This window comes from Phasianus colchicus, chromosome 1, assembly GCF_987193195.1.
Source record: "Phasianus colchicus chromosome 1, bPhaCol1.hap1.1, whole genome shotgun sequence".
NCBI lineage: Eukaryota > Metazoa > Chordata > Aves > Galliformes > Phasianidae > Phasianus > Phasianus colchicus.
The window spans coordinates 180,383,936-180,408,890 of NC_143436.1; the positions used below are offsets into that span (position 1 = coordinate 180,383,936).

General features: G+C 36.1%; 1 protein-coding gene across 3 annotated transcripts in view; it reads right to left on the reverse strand.

Annotated features, from left to right (window-relative positions):
- The window catches only part of PARP4 (poly(ADP-ribose) polymerase family member 4), a 42,936-nt gene that overhangs the window by 13,383 nt on the left and 4,598 nt on the right, over positions 1-24,955 (reverse strand). For 2 of the 3 annotated variants that reach the window (XM_090133865.1, XM_031610559.2), the window contains 20 exons: positions 24,046-24,115; positions 23,359-23,472; positions 22,585-22,734; positions 21,245-21,382; positions 19,104-19,277; positions 16,234-16,394; positions 15,736-15,873; positions 13,798-13,896; positions 13,382-13,565; positions 12,805-12,967; positions 12,134-12,258; positions 10,319-10,450; positions 10,016-10,102; positions 9,382-9,546; positions 8,470-8,516; positions 5,528-5,606; positions 4,974-5,111; positions 4,201-4,396; positions 3,897-3,967; positions 2,101-2,288 (listed from right to left, as the gene is read on the reverse strand). In XM_090133865.1, coding sequence (XP_089989991.1) covers positions 2,101-2,288; positions 3,897-3,967; positions 4,201-4,396; positions 4,974-5,111; positions 5,528-5,606; positions 8,470-8,516; positions 9,382-9,546; positions 10,016-10,102; positions 10,319-10,450; positions 12,134-12,258; positions 12,805-12,967; positions 13,382-13,565; positions 13,798-13,896; positions 15,736-15,873; positions 16,234-16,394; positions 19,104-19,277; positions 21,245-21,382; positions 22,585-22,734; positions 23,359-23,472; positions 24,046-24,115 — 2,619 coding nt within the window. Of the gene's footprint in view, positions 1-2,100; positions 2,289-3,896; positions 3,968-4,200; positions 4,397-4,973; positions 5,112-5,527; positions 5,607-8,469; positions 8,517-9,381; positions 9,547-10,015; positions 10,103-10,318; positions 10,451-12,133; positions 12,259-12,804; positions 12,968-13,381; positions 13,566-13,797; positions 13,897-15,735; positions 15,874-16,233; positions 16,395-19,103; positions 19,278-21,244; positions 21,383-22,584; positions 22,735-23,079; positions 23,320-23,358; positions 23,473-24,045; positions 24,116-24,955 lie in introns of those variants that run through there. The other variant, XM_090133866.1, reaches the window with a different exon arrangement.

Consider the following 24,955-nt stretch of genomic DNA (forward strand, 5'->3'; position numbering starts at 1 on the left):
ACATTAACTAATTGATTCATCTAATTAACCTCAGTCTCAGCAGAACTATTTAGTATGGGCACAATCATCTTACAGTTAAATCCAGAATCAATTAGGGAATCTTACTTTCTGGAAAACATAATTGATATGATAACACTTATCAGCTCTGCTCCCCAGCTCTGACTACTGTGAAGCTATAGACAAAGAGAGCTTTAGGGAGTATTACAGGAGAACAATTAAGCAGATGAAAATTATTGTGAGAAACAGAATATTACGTCTTAATTCTTTGTCAGACAGGTAGATTCAGTGGTTGACAGCATCACAGCACTGTCTTAGAGAAACCTACTGAACTGTCACCAAACCTCCTTGAGAAAAAAATTGAATTTGTACAAATAGTACAGTTATGTTTTATAACAGGAACACATAACATCTAGTTGGAAGCTGCCCCTGCCCATGGCAGTGGGTTGGAACTGGATAGTCTTTGAGATCTTTTCCACCACAAACTATTCTATGATTCTATGATTTTTTTCATTCACTTGAAGAGAATTGTCACAGACAAAACTGTGATGACTATTCTGTACTAATACAGCCTTCTAAACAACTCTATTATCCATAGACCAACTTCTCTTTCACAACTCTTTCTCAATTTGTTCTTTAACAATGTAACACATTAAGCACAGATCCCACCTCCTGAAAGCAGACTACTGCACATTAGCACCATTATATTTGTGTTACAGGTTTTGAGGAACTATTAAAAGCCATGTCTTCTTAGCCTATCAGCACTGAGACAATTCATCCCCAGGCCTAGTTCTGTCATAACAAGAATATGAATGTGAACATACTGAAAATGAACACAATATGACTGCAAGTATGTTAAAAAGGATGTTAGCATGTAAGGAGACACGCACCATCTGCTCTTTATTGTGAGTTGATGCAAATTCTGTTACAGTTAAAATGTGTGATTACACTGGAAGTGTACTGGGATGCATAGCCTGTGGGCTGAGGGGTGTGCTTGTGCAGTGCTGTTAGAGGGCTCATGGCTGTGAGAACTGGGGAATGTTGAAGGAGCCATGCAGAAGGTAAAGGATGTTCTAGAAGAACAGGATCCTCACCACTGGTCTCTATTTTGATGCATTCCCTCCCAAGGAATAGTAAGAAGCTAATACTATCTGACTCCTTCCCACTTTCGCCTGGCAATGTGAAATACCTAGCTGTAAGCCTTTTTTTCCAAAGTCATTTCAGATGTGTACATATCTTGCCTTTTTTTTTTTTTTTTTTAAATACTGAGCAATTGAAGTACATTACAATGAATTTCACTGAGGTTTTACTTGTTCCTGTGATTGCTAAGAGGTCTTTATAACACAGATAGTTTATATCAAATGTTCCCAAGCTTCATTCTCTCTAATATTTCCATCATTGTGGAAGATGTGAGCTAAGTCAGTGTGACAACAGTTGCTCTTCCTCCCCTCCTCTGGATAGGGAGTGCACATGTAATAGAGAAATTATGTCTCCTTTCTCCTGTCTCCATTTGAGAGGAGGAAGTGTGAATTTGGATGTTTAGCAAAAAAGTTGACTGTACTGGAACAGTCACTCCCTGATTTGCTCTGAAAGACAAAGACTGGTTTGTAGTGGAGGAGGTTCATTATCACATCATTTTGAAGTAGCTTGAATTCCAGCAGTGAAATGTACCACATGTTTGGGAACCTAATGCTTACACTGTCTTTACAAAACAAATGAAAATGAAATAATGAAATTGTACAACTATTAACGTTACATTGAAAATGCACCATCAAAATCATACTATATCAAAACATGAAACACAATGTTTTAAAGTATTAACGCTCATATTTTCCGATTTTACTTTACTTTTTAAAAGTTGTTATAATGAAGAAAGATATGAATAGGTAAGGCTATCTGAACATAGAATTAACTTTACTGTAGGTATTTTACATATTTTTCTTTTTGGTTATTAAACGTATGCAAAAATTTCTGCAATTAATCTAAATATATATAGATCTTTAAGATAGCACAACCAAGCATCTGACACTTCCCAGCTTACTAATCTCTCACTTCAAATAAAATACCAGTGATTTAAAAGAAAAATCAAATTGTGCTACTTACCCAACACCACACGTAAATAACCTCGTATGGTGGACATTATCTTTCACAAGCTGGAAGGTCAAACTCTCATTCTGAATGTGTCCATCAGATATAAGAAGAATGTTACGATGTCCTTGAGAAGGAAATAGTAAACTTAAGTAACGCAAGGTCTTCCATAAATCAGTGTTTCCCATTGTTGCTGTAGCAGACTGAAAAATGAAGTATTAAAATTTTAGTTTAAACTTAACTGATCTTTTCTAAAATAACACCTAATACATAATTGATTTGTTCATTACTATATATTTAGTTAAATATAAACTATTAATTATTAATTTTTATTTTGTTTCTGCTCTTCCATAATTACAATTAGAGGTGGACCTTGAGGTTAATCACATTCTGTATTTTCTCTGGTTTAAGCAATAAACATTTTTCATAGGCAAAATACATAATGACAATTATAAAATCTCCCAGAATATTCTCAGAAATTTCAGTAATCTGTGCTTTGGGAATTTCTGGAGTTTTTATCCACTTTACTGCATCCACAAGCTGTTTACAGCTCTATCTTTTAATCTGCCTATCCCACTTCTGAACTGAAGAATAATCTGCCCTCAAGTGTTTTTCTTTGAAATCTGCTGATGGATCATTTGCTGTGTGTGCTATGACCCTCAGAGGTGAGAAACAGCAAATAACCACTCCTATTCTCCTCTTCCTCTCTGTTTATCCTGGAAGAGATGACTATATAAGGATGCAACTGAAACTAAAAAAATCAGGAAAAGTCTTTTCCTCACACAGCATGTCTTCCATATACTTGGCTATCTTTGCTTTCTCTATCTCCAGCTCTTTGCTTTGAGATGGAGTGACTAAAAGTGTCTACAGTATTCAAGACACCAGAGCAACGCAGATTTATACAGCTACATAAGCGTTTGCCTGCTGCTGAATGGTGGGCTTTAAAAAGGGCTATTTAATGTGGCTCCAGCATCTCTCTACTGCAGGAAGCCCAACATCATCCAGGTACAGTTAGCACTTTTTTCCCCTCTGTGTTACTTTGCATCAATCATTTGCATCCTACCATGCATTATGTTAGTATCTGAAGTATTATGCTAGCATCAATAAGCTTTATTTGCAGATGAAGAGCCTACTAGAACATAGAACTAACCAAAACTGTTCATCTTAAATAGTTTACACCTAATCTTTTGATGACAAAAGCATTTTTCTTCTCAGTAAAAGTCCTCTGGCCTATCTAAATGCTGTCTTCTTTTACAAATGATAAAGCTTAACATCAGGAAGCACTTCTTTACTGTGCACATAACAAAGTACTGGAACAGACTGAAGAAACTGTAAACTCTCCCTCCTTGGAGATTTTCAAAAGCCACCTAGACATGGTCCTGGGCAACCTGATTTAGGTGTCCCTGCTCAAGCAGGGTGGGAACAGATGACTTTCAAAGGATTCTTCCAGCCTCAGCCATTCTGTGATTATATGAAGTAAATATTTTCCTCTATTCTGCTGTGGGCAGGCAACAAGAAGCATGAATTCCAAAGGATTATTTTAGGGGGAAACACTGTAATCTTTCCTAATACAGATACCTACTTACCTTCAAAATAACAACTTAAGCAATTATCTTAAACCATAGTGGAATTAATATTTAGATACGGTTGTGCTTGTTACTAGGGTAAATAATTATAAAAATTATAACATTATTAAAAAAAAATCCTTAGAAGCTAGCCTAAAGAAAAGAAAAAGTTGGGTAACTTCTGTAATGATAACCACTCCTTTCAAAGAAGTGTTCTTTAGAATACAACCATATTGATTTACTTACTGTAATAAACTCAGCTAGTGATGCCAAATCCTTTAAGGTATTCTTTGAAAATGAAGAAAATTCTGAGAAATCTGTAAACAAAGATAGATTTTAAGAGCACTGAAATATTAAGTATCTATCAACACTTGGAAACACAAGTTTAAGTTTCATGACTAGAATATCAGAATAGAAATGCATCATACTACTGCATGTTCCAAGTTGCAGTTCAGTGTATTAAGTTGGTTTGATAATAATGATGCACATAAAATTAAGTCATGGCAAGTAAAAAGTGGCTTACAGTTAAGAAAGAAGCAAAGAAACTCACTTGTGCCAAATTTGATTATATTTACATTTTGTCTGGAACTAAACTGTTTTAAGGCATGTAAAGCAATCTGCTTTGCTTGCAATAGAGCTGAACCTGCCATAGAATTTGAGCAATCTAGTAAAATAATAATTTCACTGGACAGCTGCTCTTCATCAAATGCTGCTTCAAACTCTGGTTGGAATACAAGCATGCAAGCCTACAAAGAGAGAAACAAAATCAGTGAGTGAACAAATACTTTTTCACTAGAAATGTACCCATGCATCTTCATTTTCCTCATTACAGAATGAGAGCAGAATAAAGTAATATTTGAAAATTTTAGCAAATATATTTCATTTACTTTAAATTCCTGAAAAGTGCAATTTTCCTATGCTTTACCTATACCTCAAGTTCCACATGAAAAATTGAAAATGGAATTTTGTTGTTTAATTTTACAATCCAATTCACTCTTTGGCAAACAGCATTCAATTCTATTCTCCAACTTAAAAACAATTTACAGGTATTATCTCTTGTAGTCATAACTGCCACCATCCACGTAAGCAGTACAGTCACATTTCTGTGAAATACAAGCACCAGCACAACAGTTAGTTAGAAAAAAGCATTTCAACTGAAATGTGATTGGACACTGTTGAAAATGCACCTCAACCTTCACTCTATTCCAAAGAAAAGAATAAAAGAAAATCACCAAGATTCTATCGAACACTGCCTATCTGTGTTCATCTGTTCGTTATGTTTTAACATATTACCTCATAAACTCTATGACAGGTATGCCATACCTCACTATTTTTGTTGGGATGCTTCTCTACCCACATTCGGGGTACATAGGCATGAGAAATCCATATATCTAGACCAAAGCCACTACTGTCCAAACAACTGTTATCTACAGTCTTAATTACAGCCTTGCATTCTGTTTTCTGGAAGAGAGGAAAAAACAGGCATGTAATCTCAGTTTAGTAAGTATACAGTGAATATTTTTTACTTGTACAAAATAAAATTGTGATTCATGAGGATAGGGAATGAATGCAGAAAATTTAATAGGGGTAGTAACAGAGATCTTTTCCAGAAAGATTGTATTAATCTTTAAAGGCACAGTTGCTATTTACATATTATATTCTTTCAAATATCATTCACTTGAAGACAAACAATACAGAAAGGATTCAAAAACAACGGAATTATTCATCTGAGAAAAACAGAGAACCTATCAGTTTGAGGAATGAATACTGTACAAAGTCACACAAATCTTGCACACATATTTCCTAGGATTAAAGTTCCTTTTAAAGCACATGGCAGAACTTCTAAGGCAGAGGCAGTTATAGAGAAATTAATTTACCTTTATCTTAAGTTTATGTGTCCAACTGTGTAGGCTTTCAATTCTATATGGCATCTCAATAGACATATCCAAGGAGAATCTGCTCAATAAAGAGAATAGAAGTAAATGGTGGTCATTTGAATTATAGAATCAAGAAGTGCAGGGCTGGAAGGAACCTCTGAAGATCCTTCAATCCAACCCTCTCCTAAATTAGGTTCCCTATAGTAGGTAACAGGAAAGCATCCAGGTTTTGAGTATCTCCAGAGATGGAAACTCCACAATCTCTCTGAGCAGCCTGTTTCAGTGTTCTGTCACTCTGACAGTAAAGAAGTTCCTTCTTGTGTTAGTATGGAACTTCCTGTGTTCCACTGTGTACCTGCTGCCTCTTGTCCTGTCACCAGGCACCACTGAAAAGAGCTTGGCCTCATCCACCAAGCTCCCACCCATTAGACATTTATGAGTGTTGACAAGATGCCCTCTCAGTCTTCTTTTCTCCAGGCTGAACAGTCTCTTAGCCTTTCCCTCTAAGGGAGGTACTCCAGGCCCCTAGTCATCTTTGCAGCCCTCTGCTGGACTCTCCTGTAGTTCTCTGTCTTTCTTGAACTTGGGAGCCCAGAACTGGACAGAGGACTCCAGATGTGGCCTCATCAGGGCAGAGTAGAGGATCATCTCCCTAGGCCTGCTGGTCACATTCTTTTTAATTCACCCCAGGATACCAGTGGCCTTCTTGTCCACAAGGGCACACTGCTGGCTCATGGCCAACCTATTGTCCACCAACGCACCCAGGTCCTTCTCTACAGAGCTCCTCTCCAGCGGGTCATCCTCTAACCTGTATTAATGTGTGTGGTTATTCCTTCCCAGATGGAGAGGACTCTACACTTGCCCTTGTTGAAGCTCGTAAAGTTCCTCTCCACCCAAATAATGATTAATCTGCATGTGAGGATGTCACTACGAGAATGAGCTATATTTCCTGTCCTATTTAACTGTCTGGATGGAATGAAGAATACTGAACTACTTAGATAAGTTTCTGTCCAAAAGAGTTACCATGCTGATTCACTACGGGCATTCACAGGTTAAAAGGTCAGAATGGAGAAAGAGGTCATTTGACATGGTTGTCAGTATAATGCATTACATAATGCAGCCAACTATCTCTTCATTTTACCCAATGCTTTTATTTATCTAAAGCGAAACTTCTTAAGAGGCTATCAAACTAGCTTTCAGAGAAGGCAAGTTCATCATATTTCCCTGTGTAACTGTTTCAACAATCCTCACTGCTAAAGCTGTATTTATTTTTAATTCAGCTTGAACTTCCAGTCTTTTCTTCTTAGTTTATTTCTGTAATGACATCAAAAAGCAATTTGATAGGTGGTATCACAGAAAACAAGAAATAAGATGCATACAAAACACAAGATTGCATATAATGTCATGGAAACACTTCCCAGTTTGTAGCTGGAGCTTAATGTGTATGGCTTTCAGGCTGGTTTTGTTGGTGGTGATGGTTTTTTTCTTCGTTGTTTTTTTTTAATTTCAGCCAGGCTGGCCTCATAAGTTTATTTTCCCCCTTCACTACTTCTTTATTAGCATATTTTGGGATTGCATTAGCTACTTTTGCCATATTATCACAATGGTTGCGCATTCCTGGTTGTTTACTCACTGCAGTGCTGGGTTATGGATAGTCACTATATTCCAGGATATAATCTCCCAGGATGTAGGTCTACAGGGCTACAACTATTTCCTCTGTATGTATTCTTGCATTAGTCAGCCTTACAACACTTTTGTCAAATGAGCCCCCTTTAAAAAATACTCTTGACTATTTAGAGTCCTAACCTTGGTATTATTGAAACGTACGATGAATTCGTGTATCCTCTGCAAAGTGTATGAGCAATTATTTTCTATTTATAGTCACACCTCCATTATCCTTAAGATGCTTGTGGATAAAATGTACAACGTGTATGCACAGTCCCAGAGTAGCTGCAGAACCAGACTGAAGCCAGAAAACATATATCATTAAATGTTACATAAACATTTGCAGCTAACTTGAATGCCTTTGTATTGCTGATTCTGGAAAAAGTGAAGTAGTGATACCTGATCTCAGTCCTCACACAATAACTGTTAAGTGTTTCCCACTTTTTACTTATATTTACTAGCTGAATTATCCTTTCACGTCAAAATTAAATTAAATCATTATTTTAAATATCTTTTCTAAAATAGGATGTGTTTTATAAGAACTTGTAAATTTATTCTTGATGTATTTATGCCAGAAATGGCACCAAATCTTTAGTGAATCAGTACAATATTTCTATTAACCAACAGTAATTGTACTGAATAAAAGCAAGGTAATAATAGGGAGGATTATTTCAGGATCAAATACAAGTTGAGAAAATTGCAATGGATGTGGCTTTGTGCCAGCTTTGCAGGTAGAGCAGAGAAGAAACAAGAACATGCTCATGAAAAACTCTTTTCATGTGTTTTTAGTAAGGAAAATTCAATTCCCTGAAAAACATAAGTTTTAACATATCTACTCCTACCTGCATTCCTTGTGATTCTGATGGAGGATGGCCTTATGCACAAACATTTCTGGGAATATTTTGTTTACAAGAAGTCTTACTTTGACAACAGCATCATAGTTTCAGATAATTGTATTTTTTTAATTTAAAATGCAAGTGCAAAGGCTAAAATGTTAAGTGCAATGATACGAAAATATGAAGATCATGTTGGCTCATTAAGCTTTGTGACTTGGGAATTTACGTATAATCCTTAGTAACAGAAATGTTTCTGAAACAAAGGGAAGTATTTATGATTATTACCCATCTAAGGATAACAACAGATTAGAAAGAAAGATGAGATTAAACTAGTCTCTCAATGCAAATTTCAGTATAAATAGAACAAGGTTAAATGTACACATTTTAAGTGAATGATTTAAAGGTATAATAAATAAAATAACATCAATGAAAGCAGCTTACTTTTTCAGTGTTTCTACTTGTTTAACACAAATCTTTTTTATTGTATCCTACAAAAAAAAAAAGAAGAAATCTTATATTGCACCAGTTATGAAATATTGGCATGTAATTCCTGACACTTCTGTCCAGCTGGAGCTCCTTTGTCTTATTCTATCACTAAAATGGGATTGTCTGGAACCTTCTTTACATCATTCATTCATACAGCCTTGTCATCCAAGTATCACTGCAGCTAAAATTCAGCTGAATTTGCATATACTTGTCTCCCAAAGACACAATGAACTTCAGAACTCCCAATAATACAGCTCTGAAGCAGAAGGCATGAATAGTCAGACATACAGACATAGTTGAATAGTCAGACATATGACACAGCTATATGATCTCATGAGAACTAGGACCACAAGGACCACCTCTGGCTCCTTGCCAGCATTTAAACAGAGATGACCTCCCCTCCCACCTGTACAATGCATGAGCCATCAGGGACATCCAAAGAAACAGATGGGAAACCTTGTCAGAGAAATAAGGATAAAAGAGACTGTTCAGCAGATGCTTAGCTGCTGTTTAATGATGGAAATTCACAATGCCTGATTTCCTGTAAGCGCTTTAAAGGAAGAACAGAAGCACAGATACAGCAGATAATTCAAAATACAAAATCTAGTTTTAAACATGTTCCAACTCAAGTCAACTTCTGAAGTACTGCATGAGTAAATAAATCCTTAGAGACCCTACAGACTTTCCACCAATCACACCATTCCTAAGTTTGTGTTCACATTGCTTTGTCATAACAAGTGACACAAAAGGTTATCTTTAAGATATTAAAAGGCAATCATGAACTTACTCTTGTGTAACTGCAATCCCCTAGGTACAATTTTTTTGCTTCAAAAGAAGATGCTATTTCAAGACTGTATTCCAACAAACCTGTGTGTTTTCATTCAATGCTTTGTCCTGTTGCCATGGTGACACAGAAGCAGGCATATGAAAGGTGATACAACCGTTCTGGCAACTCAGTTCAGTGATATAGGTGACTTTGATCAGTACTGTAGAGTTTGGACATATATTTCCAACAGTTATTACAAAAATATCCTAAAAAAAAGAAAGACTATCTTTAATGAAACTATTAAAGCCCAGGTTGTCCAAAATAATAATTTAATTGATGGTTAAGCACACTTAAACCAAATCTTAACAAAGAAAATACCACTTGGTTTTGCAGAAGTGTAATGAAAAATAATAGTAAGACAAGAAATGTTAAGCTTTCAATAGCTCTTTGGGATTTCAGGGCAAATCTGATCAAAAATAACTGAATTTAAAAGTCTGTTATTAAAATAAAATTAAAAGAAAGTTATGATTTTGTTACAAAGGTAAGCTCCTGTTTTATACAAGGTGTGGTGCGTATTTAAAGAAACAGTAGTAGTGTTTTACAAGGATCAAATGCATAGTCCAAATAAATTGCAGCTTCCCAACAAAAACATGACTCACAATCAGAAAAGATTTATCTGTAATGTGAGAAATGCAAAATCATCAAATGGGTAAGAAACCATGATTTCTAACATACCGGTGCATCCTGGTCCATGAGATAAGCTCCATCACCTTGACTAATAGCTTTGCGATATTCTCTATGTGCTTGTTTCTTTTCTTTAACCTATGAAACATTTTCCAAAATGAGTGCTTTCATCCCTGTATACAGAACACTTAGCCAAAATTCTCTTACGTGACATGACTACCAGTCAAGAGCTAACAACAAAGAACTTGAGAGAGAACAAAACATTGGTATTGCACATCTTCATTCCTAAACAAGTGCTTTCAAATCCTGAAACTGAAGGAGCTGCATCAAGTTTAATGTACAGTAACATTTTACCTGCCCAATGATGTGTGTTCCATTGACAAAAGCTTCAAATCCACAAACAGCAGCTTTATCATCCAAAGGAAAAACATACTTAGCTTCAATTGGACTACTGTTTTGATTGGTGTAGGTCTGAAACATCACTACCTGAAATGAACATTTTTTTTTCACAATTCTGCAATGTTAAAACATCAATACCTTCAGTTTAACAGAATAATTACACTGCAAGATACCGAAATATATGCCACAATCTAAAGATCTATTTGTACATTAGAAACTAAGGTGTAACATTCACCAGTGCTTGACAAATTGATATCTCATGAGCATGCAAGGAGCTGCAGAATTTTTACTCTCTAAATCTTTAATCAAATCTCTTCTAGAAGAAGAGTAAACCATGGCCTTATAAAAGTTATCTGATGTACTAGCAGAGCTGGAGCTGCCAAGGTATTGCCTGTCAATAAGTAGTCACTACTGCCATATGCCTGTAATAGTTTCAAAGCTAGTAACATCTAAACAAGAAGGAAGAATAAACCAAATTGCAAAGATCTATTTTTAAGATATACTGAAGGGGATGTTTGTGAAAGCCTGTGTTAATTCTGCACGTGTAGCATCTGTCCTCCAGTGACAGAATTTCTGTGTCTGAGTTAGCAGATTGCATCTGACTTTCTTTTCACATCTGCTCTTCTGTTTACTTTCTTTGTGTCCTAACAAAACCCCAGGAATTCCTCATTCCCGTTTGCTGTCATTCTTATTGCCCTTTATTATCTCATCATTTCTGGTTTATGCTTTGCACCTCAGCTTTATAGGTTGCTTTTTGCTCTGGTGGACTGGGCAATAGAACAGATGATACTGTAAAGTAATTAATTCCATAGGAAGCAAAACAAAAAAAATAAAGATAATGCCCCTTGAGAAAAACAGAATCAGACAACAATTATTCTGAGTGTCAGAATAATTTAAGCATTAACTCATGCGACAACAATTCTTCAAACTCTTTTCTCTCCTGTTTCTTCTCTGCTTTTCTTTTTAAGGCTTCAGGAGAAATGAAAGCATGATTTGCTCTTATGAATCTACTTTAGCTCTGGAAACCCCTGAACACAGATTCCTGTGCAGAGAGACAGAAATGACAGAAGTCAGTGGAACTATAGCTTTAGCATGGTGAAGACCTAACCAGGCAGAACTCAGCCGCAGGGGTAGATTGTGGAATTATGCCTCAGGATAGAAAAAGGCAGGTGACTTGATGGAATGTGTCCTTAGGGCACATATACTGGAAAAAAAAAAAAAAAAAAAGAAACACAACTAAAACCAATCTACAAGACCATGGGCTCTTACTTTTAGCCTGCCAGGTTAACGTTTATTAGCTAACTTTAGAGCTACAATAGCAAATTCTTTTGTATTAATTGCTATTTTACTTGCAACAGCTATTTTAGGTTTTCCAACCGCAGGCAAAGCCAAAACACACAAATATATTTCCAGAAATCTTTAATCATGCTAGGTATTTCTCACCAGTTTCAGGTGGCAAACTCATCAAGGTCCTTAAAAGGGAACAGAATGCATATGCTACAGTGGAAAGTTTATCTGCAGTTGCAGGAGACAGAAAACTTACAAAAAAAAAAGAAAAGCCAAGCCTTTCACTGACCAAGGAGCTTTTGGCACCTGTATGACAATACATTTCTGAGAATAAAAACAGCTTCCACTCAGTTTCAGGACTTCCCTTTATTTAAAGATTGAATTGCCTCTTTTATTTTTTTAATGATTAAAACACTATTTAAGAACTGAAATAATTTTTTTTCAGGTCTGACATGGAAAAAGACAATACATAGCATACTTTACCTGCACTACAAAGTCTATTATCCTTGCCTTGATATGAACACTTTCCAGAGGAACAGGATTTCCCAGTCTGTCTTGAAGACCAGTTTTCACTGTATTTGAAATGTTTGCACTGGGTAATTCATAGCCTAAAGGAAAGAGTGTGCAAAATGTTATAATTTTTTTTTTTTTTTAAATATTCATTTGGAAGCAAGTTTGATAGTAATCCTGTATTAATGGCCTGTATTCATTTATGCAATTCAGAACACGTAAATTGAAAGTAACACTCCTTTTCTGTCACAAACGCTTGCACTGCATTGTTGAGCTGTAGGCTAAGGGATCAAGAGCTCACAGTAGGTCTTTAAGGTCTTATAAGGTCTTTGTTTAAAAACCTGCATTTGAATTATTAAAAGACCATTTGATGATTTATGCAGAAGTGCTTCCTGTGCTTCTCTTGAAACATGCTGTGACAGGAGGAGCTGCAACAACTGCTGGGAAATCGACCTATAAGGAAATCTGCTAAATAGATGCTATACAGATGCTACGTGGTAATGACTAATTTAGTAACATCCACAAATAAACTACAAATTATTTTTTAATAAGTTGGCTGGATGCAAGAATTCTAAAAGGAGTTGTGACATACATATAGGGAACTCTGGTAGCAAGTCAATATGCAAACAGAAAACATTTCTTACTCTCATTCTGTGAATGACACTGTGACTCCAACTCAGTGTTATCTTGCTCAGTTTCCACCCCAGTTCCAGGCTGGAATTCTTTTATTTGATCTTCAGCAAGGCAAAACTTAACAACATATCTGATTTTAACCTGTGTGGTTTTGTACACAACAAATTCATCATCCTGGTAGAAACAAAGAAAGCTATTTTACAATAAGAACAAAGCTCTAGATAACATTTTAAAAGATGTCAATTTATTTTGAGGTAAACCTAAATGACATCATTTTTATAAATAATAAGTAATAATTTCAGTATCATAGATTGATACTTACAGGATAATTAAGTAACAATAAATAAAGAATACTAATATATTAAGTATTACTTTCCAGCAAGAACTTCCAATCTCTTTATGACAAATAACTTACAGCCTTACTTGTAAACCTGACAAAAATGATTTTATATTTTACTGTCTAGTGATTTAGTGTCTGAACTGAGATATAGAGGTTATACTAGTTCTATTATCTACCAACAGTATAAAAAAATCTTCAAGTTTTGTGTTCCTTGTGTCTTCAAGTATGCAGTACTGTAGGATCAATACCTCAAAGTCTGAAGAGATGTCTGCTGTTTTACGGACTCCGTGCACACTGTTGTAACCTGATGGGGCAGCAGTTAATGAAAAATCTCGTTCATACAAATCTAAGCAGGATCCAAGTGCCACATCACAAACTGCCAGGAGTCGGGTTCCATCCATTTCACTGGGTGAAGAATACTTAATACTGGCACTATATGTAAAGAAAGATCATGCATACGTTATTACAATTGATATTAATGTAAATACCATCAGAATTTATGGTTACACAAGTACTTCTAAACAGATGAATAGGAAAAATTATAATTAAATTAATTAAATATAATTAAATTACTTTGAGATTATTAAACATTATATCTACTTCATTTGCAAAGTAAGAAGAATACACAAAGCATAAAGTAAAAATATATTGTCATTATTCAGACCTGACAGAATCGCTGAAGTAAATGCCACTTCCCAGATTCCCAGTGTCAGTTCTTTCCACACCATGATCTTCAACAACCACTTTTGGCATTAGGAGTCCTCTAGAGAGAAATAAAAGTCACACAATGAATCAAGTTCAAAATAATTATGCATAAAGTATGTGGGCTAATACATACTGTGCAGTTATGAACCACAGAGGATTAAATCAAAATACACCTTACAGAAACAACAGAGACTCAAGAAAAATAAAGTATATAATCATAAAAAAAAAAAAAATCCCAAAGCCACATGAATCACCAAGACACTGCTTATATAAGCAGTAAAGACTGCTTTTTTCATTCAGCAGAAAACAATACATTTCCCAGACTCACTGCCAAATATTCAAAATAATTTTTTAGGTGAGTTATTTGACAAGTAGTTCATAGCATCATAGAATCACCAAAGCAGAAAAAGACCTCCAAGATTATCTAGTCCAACCATCCACCTACCACCAATATTTCCCAACTAAACCATGTTCCTTTGTTCCACACCTGTATGTCTCCTGAACACAAGTTCTACATTCCTAGCAACTGTGCTGTATTAAATTTCAAACAACCTGCATGAAACTTCTATATCAAAGTAAAAGAATGAATGAGTTTTTAAGGTAGTGGAGAATGGATGCTTAGAAACTTCTCCAGTGTTTGATTTGCACATCTGTTAGTGTAGTGATACCACTCTTAGACTGTTCGAGAGACTTTGATTTGCTGCTGATTGATCCTCATACAAAGCCGTTCAGATACAAAGTATGCAAGAAGACAAAACATTCAACTAAGTTTAACTGTTTTGTCACTTAAAAAATTTGCAAGATAAGGAAAACAATGCTAACATGTCTTTTGAGATGATTTCAACTTTGATAGTACTGTGTCACACATTTTTTCCAACATTCTTAAATTTTCAGTGGCTGGCATTCATTGCATAAGATGCTGATCAGGATGATAAGATGACGAGGATTTAAAAATGTTAGGCAACTTGTATTAGATTTTAGCTATGAATCTTATTACCAGGCCTGAATTCATAGAATTCAGTAATACAACTAGATATTCTGTTATAAAAGGAAATTATCTAAAAATTTGTCATTTAAAGTGGTCACAAGCAAATCATAGAATCATAGAATCATCTGAGTTGGAAGGGACCAACTCCAGCTGCAGTGAAGGGACACCTACAGCTCAGTCAGGTGCTCAGAGCCCCATCCAGCCTGACCTTGAATATCTTCACCACCTCTCCAGTGCCTCATAAAACTTACTGTAAAAATCCTTTTTCCTTATGTCCATTCTAAACCTTCCCTCTTTCATTTTGAAACCATTCCCCATTGTCCCATCACAACAGACCCTACTAAAGAGTCTGTCCTCTTCCTTCTTATAGCCCCCCTTCAGATACTGAAATGCTGCTATCAGATCTCCCTGGAGCCCTCACTTCTGTAATCTGAACAGCCCTAGCTCTGTCAGCCTGTCCTTGTAGGGGAGGTGTTCCATCCTCTGGGTCATTTTTGTGGCCTTTCTCTTGTCGTGCTCTAACAAATAATGTACAGAAGTAGGAGGACACCATCAATGGATGTATTTCCTAAAAGAGAATAAATTATCCACATGGTCATTATTCTCCTACTCTCTCAATTTTGTCATCTTTCATCTGGATTTAAACTTCACTCCTCCTCGTCGTAATCAAACAGCTGCATCTCAATGCTAATCCAGCTGTAAGGTAATTACAAAAGGTTGATTTTCCTTCCACAGGCCTGCAGAAGTGTATAAGCATTCATATAAATGTTGACAGTAAAAATTAGTTTAAACATAATGCAAAAGAGCTTCAAAAAAAAAGCATTTTTAAAAATGAAAATATACTTAATAAGATACAGTTAAAACATATCCCATGTCACACACACACACAAATGGAATGTAAATTTTTACCTGGAAAGAATTCCCATGAAATTCCTTACAGATGATGCATGGAATAAAGACCGAACGTTTCCAAGACTGCCCAGAAATTCTGCTGTTTCACTTACTCTGCCAATCCTATATACTTGTAAAATTCTCACTGAACAGCCACTGCAAACAATTTGAGATCTTTGAGTTAGAAAATTGGTATCTGAAGCCCAATTCATTACTTCCCAAATATTTTGTAAAACACTTGGAAATAAATATTGAGAAGGAAAGTGAGCAAAAGTAAAAGACAAGTATCTTATTCAAGTGGCTCCTATAAATAGACATGAAAAATTGAATATGAGCATTTTCAGTTTTTTCAACTTCCATCTGATTCTGGCATAGGTAAATACGCCTTTCTGCAATCCTATTAGTTAATCAATGCTACTAAGTAGCAGAACCTGATAATTCCATCCTACTTAGAAATATTTTGTGCATTATAACTTGCATGCTACAGGAATCATTGTATAACTGTTAAACACTCACTTGTAATTGTTTTTTAACACTTGTCGTTCAACACTGAGAAATTCGTCACTCATTGGATCAATGGCATCAATCTTGCACCTCAGGGCCTGGTATTTGGCCAGAGATGATGGGTTTGGGCATGATATACTTGTTTCCCGTATATTAAGCATGTCTCGCATGAGCTAGGAAATGAAGACAGAAATTTATGAATATTTGGTACATTTTAATTAAGAAAACACACAAAACAGAATAAAATTATATGCAGTGACAGTGTAGTAACAATGAAAAGAACATGCAAAAGAACATTTTCACTTACTAGATAAAAAAGTGAAACTAAATCCCATGAAAACAAATCAGAATTAAAAAGGTGTATGAATAACAGTGATAAATTACTTCTGTACAATTCCAAATCAAAGTCTGGATGGAGCCTGTTCATGACAGCTCCGCCAAACAGCATTTGTGCTTGGATATCATTTTGCTTTTGCTTCTGAGACAATTTTTATTTAGATTGCAAATTTGTCATATTGTCCCTGATGCCACCATCCAGTTAGGGCAGTAGCATATGGCATTCATGGAATTTTCTCACATCAGGAGAAAGAAGGGCATTGAACAAATAAACAAAGCAAAGAAAGTTATATTTCACTGAGTCATGGCAAAGCTTTATGAACATAGTAATTTTTTTTATATTAGAAGTATCAAACGGTTTTTATTACCAAAAGTTTCCAAGGTTAAAAGCACCATTAATATTTATTCTTTTAGAACAACAAAGAACCTCCTCTCTTCCTCTTTTCCCCTTAATTTCTTGTAACTTACAGAAGATTCACTTCTGAGTGTCTTTTACCAAAACCAAGAGCTATCACTGGCATAATCTATGGAATTCACATAACTGAATTACAAAGAACACTCCAGTTTGCTCTATAGTTACAACTGTGAGAGCAGTGTCAGAGCCCTGAGTGTCCCCTTCCCCTCCCAAGGCTCTGGCTGCTGGGGTTCAGGGTCAGCTTTGATGGTGCAGCTGTGAGGCCTGGAAGAGAGCAGTGCCACGACTCAGGAGAAGCTGCTCCTTCTCCATTCAAGAGATACCTTGAAGCTGAGGCTTTTGCCCTTGGTTTCTTTGCTGAGCTATACTGCAGATATGTTCAGACCAGATCCTGCGGATTTAAGTTCCCTGTCTGACTTCAGACCAGAAAGACAAGCCCACAATGAGGCTCATCTGACCCTGTCCAATGTCACCAGCAGTCACTGTCAGCTGCTTTGCTCATCCTAATTGGGTGCTGTGGGACTGTTCCCCTGCCAGTGAAGTGACTGCCCTAGCCTTGCTCACTTTCACTCCAACCCTGGCTCTCTGCCCTCATTGCCGCTGGGTGCAAGGGCTGCATTTGTGTGCACACTCAGCGCACCTGATTGTCATTCCCCCGGGCAGGCTGAGAATTTCCCAGCTACTTTCTGCAAATGGACTGATTTGCAGCAGAGTAGCTGAACACCCAATTGACTGAACTCCCGAGCAGCTTAAAAATGAAGTGACAAATTAGCACCGGAGCAGTGGAGCTGTGGGAGAGATCCCTAGAGATGCCCCTAGGCAGAGCAGCTGTGCTTAGACCTATTGATAGATGCTGCTTGCAGTCCAGGGAACTCCCCTAGGTTGTTTGTGTTGTAAATGTAGGAACAGACCAAACTGTACAGAGATAATTAACTTTAAATTATCTCTAGAAACTGTTTCTGCACAGACATATAACTACTGGAGAGAATCCAGGGGAGGGCTACAAAGATTATTAGGGGCTTGGAGCATCTCCTTGGGAGGAAAGGCTGAGAGACCTGGGGCTGTTCATCATGGAGAAGACTGAAGGGGGATCTTATCAGTGCCTATAAATATCTAGTGGGTGGGTGTCAAGAAAATGGGACCATGCTTTTTTCATGGTGCCCAGCAACAAGATAACAGACAATGGGCACAAAGTAAAACACAGGAAGTTCAATTTGTATATAGTTTATAACAGCAAATATAAACTGATTGTGTGTATGCTGGATGGTTGCCAGCGTCAGCAGGATGATAAACATCAGTTTTGTGAGTCTCATTTAATCCAGCTTCAGATGCCGTTCACAACGATTGTGGTGGAATCTATCCACATCTAGATGGCAATTGGCCTTTCTCTTCAATGTATTCAGTTCAGTTCCCCCTGTGAATGTTACTCTATTTGTAAGATTCACATGGGAGTTGATCATACCCCTGTACTCAGCACTGGTGAGGCTGCACCTCGAGTACTGCGTTCAATTTTGGGCCCCTCACTATGCAAAAGACACTGATGTCTTGGAGTATGCCCAAAAAAGGCCCAAATGAAGCTGGTAAAGGGTCAGGAGCCCAAATCTTATGGGGAGCAGCTGAAGGAACTGGGATTTTTAGTCTGGAGGAGACTCAGAGGAGACCTAGTTGCTCTCTACAATTGCCTGAAAGGAGATTATGGTGAGATAGGTGTTGGCCTCTTGATCCAGGTGACCAGCAATGGGACAAGGCACAGTAGCCTCAAATTGCACCAGGGGCGGTTCAGGCTGGATATTAGGGAAAATTTCTTCTCAGAAGAAAAAGTGAAGTACTGGAACAAGCAGCCCAGGGAGGTGGTGGGGTCACTGCCCTTGGAGGTTTTCAAGATGAGAGTGGATGTGGCACTGAGGGACAAGGTTAGCAGTCATGGTGGGGATGGGCTGATGGTTGCACTGGATGATCTTAGTGGATCTTTTCCAATCTTAATGATTCTATGATTTCAGTAAATTATTTTTTAAACCCACAGTCTGATTGATTGTGCAGTGCAAAATGTCCTGTTAATTTATCAACTGATTGTGTTCAATACTGGTGTAACAGTGTAGATAGGGGCTTAGCAGCAGTCTGGAAAAGTTACCTGGCACAGGTCCTGTTTTCTAGATAACAGCCTTTTGGAAACTTCATAGTCTATTTCAGTTTTGTGACGTATAAGTTGGTAGAATTCCATCATCATCTCTCGTAGTGCTGCCTCATCAGCTCCTTCATTGAGTGCATTTTTTACCTGAAGCAAAATACCTTCTGCTTTGCTCACCTTTAAAAGAAGAGATTACTAAACTGAAAAACATTACAAAATTAATGAAAGAGCACAAAGCAATAAAAACTGAACGTGAGTCAATTAATTCCATATTGAAATAAAACTTAAACTCTCTGTCAGTGAAATGTGCACAAAAATTTACTTGCATCTCAGATATGAAACCAGTTTTAAAAAGTTGGATATTATTCAGCTCTCATACTGGACACAGTACCCAGAAGAGCTAAGAGCCAGTATAATTCCTCAAAAGTAAAACAGGTTTGAATCATGTTGAAAGATAATGACCCTTGACATTATTTCAATTCACACTGTTAGCTTTAATGTATCACTGAAATAACTGCAGAAATAACATGATAATAAATCTCTTGATAAATTTCTAAGTGCATTGGTTTATCCTAAATACGTAAAGCTGAACAAAGTACCATTCATAAAATGCAACCTAGTGATCAAAAATAATCTTATGAATGATTTTCTATGTCTAGACAGGTAGGATATAGACTTGCTTGTGTCTCCGTATATTAATTCTCAATTGGAAATGTCTCACAGAATACTCTATTATTTCAGTTTATTATAACCACTGGCACCAGCTAGTAAGATGCTGTCATTAGAGGAAGCATAGTAGTCTTACTGCAGTTCAATATTGACGTAAGGCTGGACTCAGTCTCACAAAGGCCTTTAGAGAAAACTGGACGGTTAATCTAACTGAACAGCAATCCACTTCCTTGTTTCAAAAACCCATTGATTTTTTTCTTTCTACACAAATGCTATTTCTCTTGCCAACTAATTACAAGTGGGAAAAGGTAGTGAAAACAGTTTTAGTATATCCCTACAGACTGATGCATCAGGCTGCAGTTCTGTGATTCAGCTTTTTCAAAAGCTGTCAATGATTGGGCATTTTTTATGAAATTATCAAATATTTATCAAATTTCACCTATTTTAAATATGGTAGGGATCTTGAAAACCAAACCAAATGCACCTCACAAAAAGCATCTACCACAAGCAGAATTTCCTTCCTATTTTTACTGTTTTATAAAGTGAACTTGCTACTGTCTCTGAGCAAATGTATAAAACAATACTAATATACTACTTACCCATCAGAACCTACACAAACGTATATTTCCGTATCGAAAAGTGAAAGTAATATTTTCCTATGTAAGACAATTGAAGAGAATCAAGAGTCTTATATCTTAGTATGAGGGCAAAATCATTCTATGTTTAGGGAACTTCTATTGGCAAAAATTTTTCCAGTTTAAAATCAACCTAATTTCCAGGTTATGTTTTCCTTCAGTAGTAACAGAAGTTAACAAAGTTGCAGTCTTATGCAGCTATAACTTGAATTATATTATAAGTTAAGTTAAATGAATAAACATTAGACTCCTAAATGTCTAGAAAGGAAAGCAAAACCACTGAGGTGAGTGGAAAAATAGGATTAAATAAACCATAGAGTTAATGAGGGATGGATAAGCAATTACTCTCATTAACAGTTATACTATATGAAGAACTTAACAACAGTTAATTAAATGCTAATTATATGTGTTGTCTGATAATACACAAATGCAGTATAATTAAAATGATTTTTCTAATACTAGAGAGTGGCTGACTGAAATATGGTTGAAATATATTGGCAGGAGACAATAAACTGCTATTATGCACCATTTTCTGTAACCATCTTCTTAGGGAACTTGATTTATTACGCGGAAGGGAGCCTACAATAAACATTGTATAAATTTCTATAAAATGGAAAAGACAGCCATCTGCTCTAGGGAGTACAGTATGTTTTTAGTGTCATAATTCTAAAGCAAAATTTAAGGTTAAAATTTCTGAAGCATGAATACATTGTCATATAGGAATACCCAGTGTAATTACCAATTCCAATGTGAAACACAACATTCCTGTTTGCTGGGGAAAAATGACTTATAATAGCATTCATGTACGTGTTCTCATAGAGTAAAAAAGAATTAACTTGCATCATTTAGGCTGATGTTGTTTACTGATTCAAGCAGTAGACTATCCAGGTGGCCAAGAGCTTCTGCCCAGATCAATTCCACAAAATCACTAACTTCTTGACATACAGCACTTGAATTGATGGATTCTTCTAAAAGCAACTGTAGTAAAACAAGCACAAATCAGTGGATAGACAAAAATGTAATGTGAGAACTTTCTTGTTCACATAAACAATACGGTTTGCAATATGCATTAATGCTTAATTTAATTGCTTCAGTCCTATCGACTTGAAGGGAAAAATTTGTCTTTATAAATTCTTTCAAGTGAAGATCATGGCAGGCAAGTGGCCATGATCTGTCTTTCCGAAATTTCAGATATAACCTGTTGCAGAATACAAAAGTTGATTTGCTCAATATCTTTATCATTACATAGTACTAACAGATATAAGGGCCTAATATTTTCACACAGCAGGTAAAAGGACAGATATAAACACTGGAGATAATGTAACTGTAGAAAACAAAAAATTGGAACAGTATATCAAAAGTAGAATAGAAGGGCCATGAATATCATTGCAATTCATACATCCAGAAGGAAAACAGATTTTGTGATCTAAGGAGCACTGTTAAAATATTTACTTGAGCTTTTTATCATTATTCTTTAACTCTAGCAACTACCATTAAACTTGATGTAGTTAAACAATTCTCACACATTTGGACACTCTACATTACTTGTTTATAAACCATATGGCCCCTGTGGTCACTAGATGACATGGATGTGGGACAGATCTATCCTCCAGCTGTGTCCTAAAACATAAGTTAGCCATGATGGGAGAGAGAAGCAGATGAAGTACGGTGAGAAAGTAAATGGAAAAAAAAAAATTGGTTACAGTGCAACCATTCTAAACAGCAGTAAACATTTTCATTGAATGAAAACTACTTCAGAGAGCAGAATTCTGCAGCTATTGCCACTGGGCAGACTTCCATTATAGATTTTAATGACATCTACATCAAGCCTATGATATCTGTATAGTTGCAAAATAATTACAACAAAGTCATACATGACACAAGAATTCTGGTTGCTATATTAGTATATTCTTCTTTTTTTTTCAGTAGGTAATGGACCTACTGAGAATAAAAACTATAATGAATATGATTGTATTTGCTTTTAGTGTGTTTAATGACTTGCAACATTCAGTCAATATTCCTAAAAAAAAAAAAAAATCAGAACGTTTGTATATGAACAATTTCCTTTAACATATGACTGTATCACTGTAGTACAGACAATGTTTACCACATTCAGAAAAACTGGAAACTGAAACAAATAACTAAGGACAGAAAAGTGTAAACAGACAAATTGTACAAGCCTTTTGTAATTTCGTAGAAGCTAAACATTCTGCTTCTGGTGGAAAAGTTTCTCTGAGCAGGAAATCCTGGCTCTGCAGGTTCGCAACAAGAATATCATAATTTTCTCTTATTTCTTCAGCAGTCTTATTTATTATGAATTGTTTATTTTTCTGAAAATGGAAAGAATAAAGTTACATGAAGAAACAGATATACAGATTTGCTGAAACAATTTACCAGACACTACAGTAAGAGTTGACAAATCCACTTTTGGGATGTGATTTAACATGCTGCCAGCAAGGCACTACTACCATGAGGGTTCATGGGACAAACAGGGAGCTCCTCATACAAACTCCACAGTGACAAGATAGTTTCACCTAAATGTGTACTGGAAAACTTGTTCTATCATTTGAGCTATTCCAAATGCATCCTCCTTTGACTCTCAGGAGTATGTCCAATCTATCATCCTTTGCAGCATTTTAACAGTTAAACATGCCATTATACAGTTTAGTCGTTACCAGGCACTTGTATATGAGTATATGAGGCAGGTGCATCCAGGACCATGCTGTGTTGCCACCCAAACAGTTCTTCCAAGAGATTTGCAGGCAAACACACAGTGTAAAGGGGCCAAGTATGAACCAGACCTCATATTTTAAAGCTAAGACAATGACCTCCTACTATGTAAACATAAGAATCAGCCTGCAAGTAAAAAATGAAGAATGCCTAGTGCTCTCCAGAACAGGAGTGTTCAAGGCGTACAAAGAAACAAACAGGCAGTGTCAATAAGCAGCTCATACCTTGGTTCCATTTGAAACACTGAAGTGTGCATATAATCGAAACAGAAACTCAAACTGTTCTTGAGAACAATGTAATTCAATAACTACAAAATCCTTGCTTCCCTCGGAGTTAATCTGAATGGAGAGAGGAATGAAGACCTCAGCCCACAATTCAATACATAGGCACGTTTCATTCACATGATATTGCAACACATACTTTCCCACATCCTACTTAATTTTTCAACCCACTTGGAACCATACAATGGCTAAGAAAACAAGCAGAATTATTATTATTATTTTCTATCTCATAGTAATAAGCAGAAGTTCCTCTCAGGGCTTCACTGTATTGAGTGATGTACAATTCCATCATTGTTGTGTTTCAAAAGATTTTTAATAAAAAAAGATTAATGCTTAAATTAGACTTAAAACATAGCAGCCATGATAAAATATATCTAGCCAGAAGCATGTAAGTGTTGTTATTCTACTGCAATAATTGGGTGAGAACACTAAAGTGATAACAGAGAAGTTTTATTTTAGTAGAATTAGGCTGCGCTGAAAGACAGAAGCACTGAAGTTCTTTTCAATACAGCTCTTTGCATTGCAGGACATGGTAACATTAAAGAGTTATTGCTGATGTGTGTGAAATCACAAAACTTTTACTCATCCACTGATCCTCCTACACTGTCTCACAGTAAGGGACAAGCTTACTTTTTCAAGGACGTTGTATTTTGCAACTTCGAAATCTTGAGGAAAAAAAGGAGCATTTTCACTGTAAAATCTGGAATAGAATCAGAACAATTAAAACCACACATACCCAGTAAATACTGTGCTATTACAGGCTGCAAGATCACATCCTACGGTAAGAATTAATATAAGAAAATAAAATTATTTTTAAGCCACAAAATAACAATAAAAAAGCTTTGAGAAATCCCATACTGCCAAGCTGCTGACCCACACAAGGAGAAGCAAGTGTCTGGTGTGAACTCGAAGATAATAAACTAGATTTCAGACCTCATTCTTTAGAAACACTTTGGAAGCAACAAAGTAAATGCACTTCTACTGATTGATTGCATGTGAATTTTTTTAACAGCTTGGTCAGCATCAGCTACCTCTGGTGTCCAATGCTAAGCCCTCCCACATTCTTAACTTTCATATCAGGATATGTACATGTAATCGTATCATTCAGCATCAGAACATTTAGATCAAATATAAATTCTAGTACATTCCTGGAAAATAGCTAAATACCTTATTTAACACTGAACAGCAGCCTCTGAAAGTGAAAGCTGCATTTTATTAATAGATTCAAAAACAGGAATGTTGAAGCTGGTTCTGTTCCTTTAATTCAATAATTAGAAACAGTTGTAACAATACTCTTTTCCTATCAAGTAACAGCAATCTCATGATCATGATTTTCAGCTCCCCCAAGTTTTCATGGTAGAGATGCTCATGACTTCTAAAAACAATGAACTGGACTGAGTTGCAAGTAAAAACCCCTGTGAACAAAGAAAAGGAAAAAAAAGAAAAGAAGTGGTAGAAGCTGGAATGTAGATGTTTTCTGAGAAGGAAAATTGCAAAATTAATTTCCACAGTTGGATTCAAAGGTAAAAATAAAATAGAA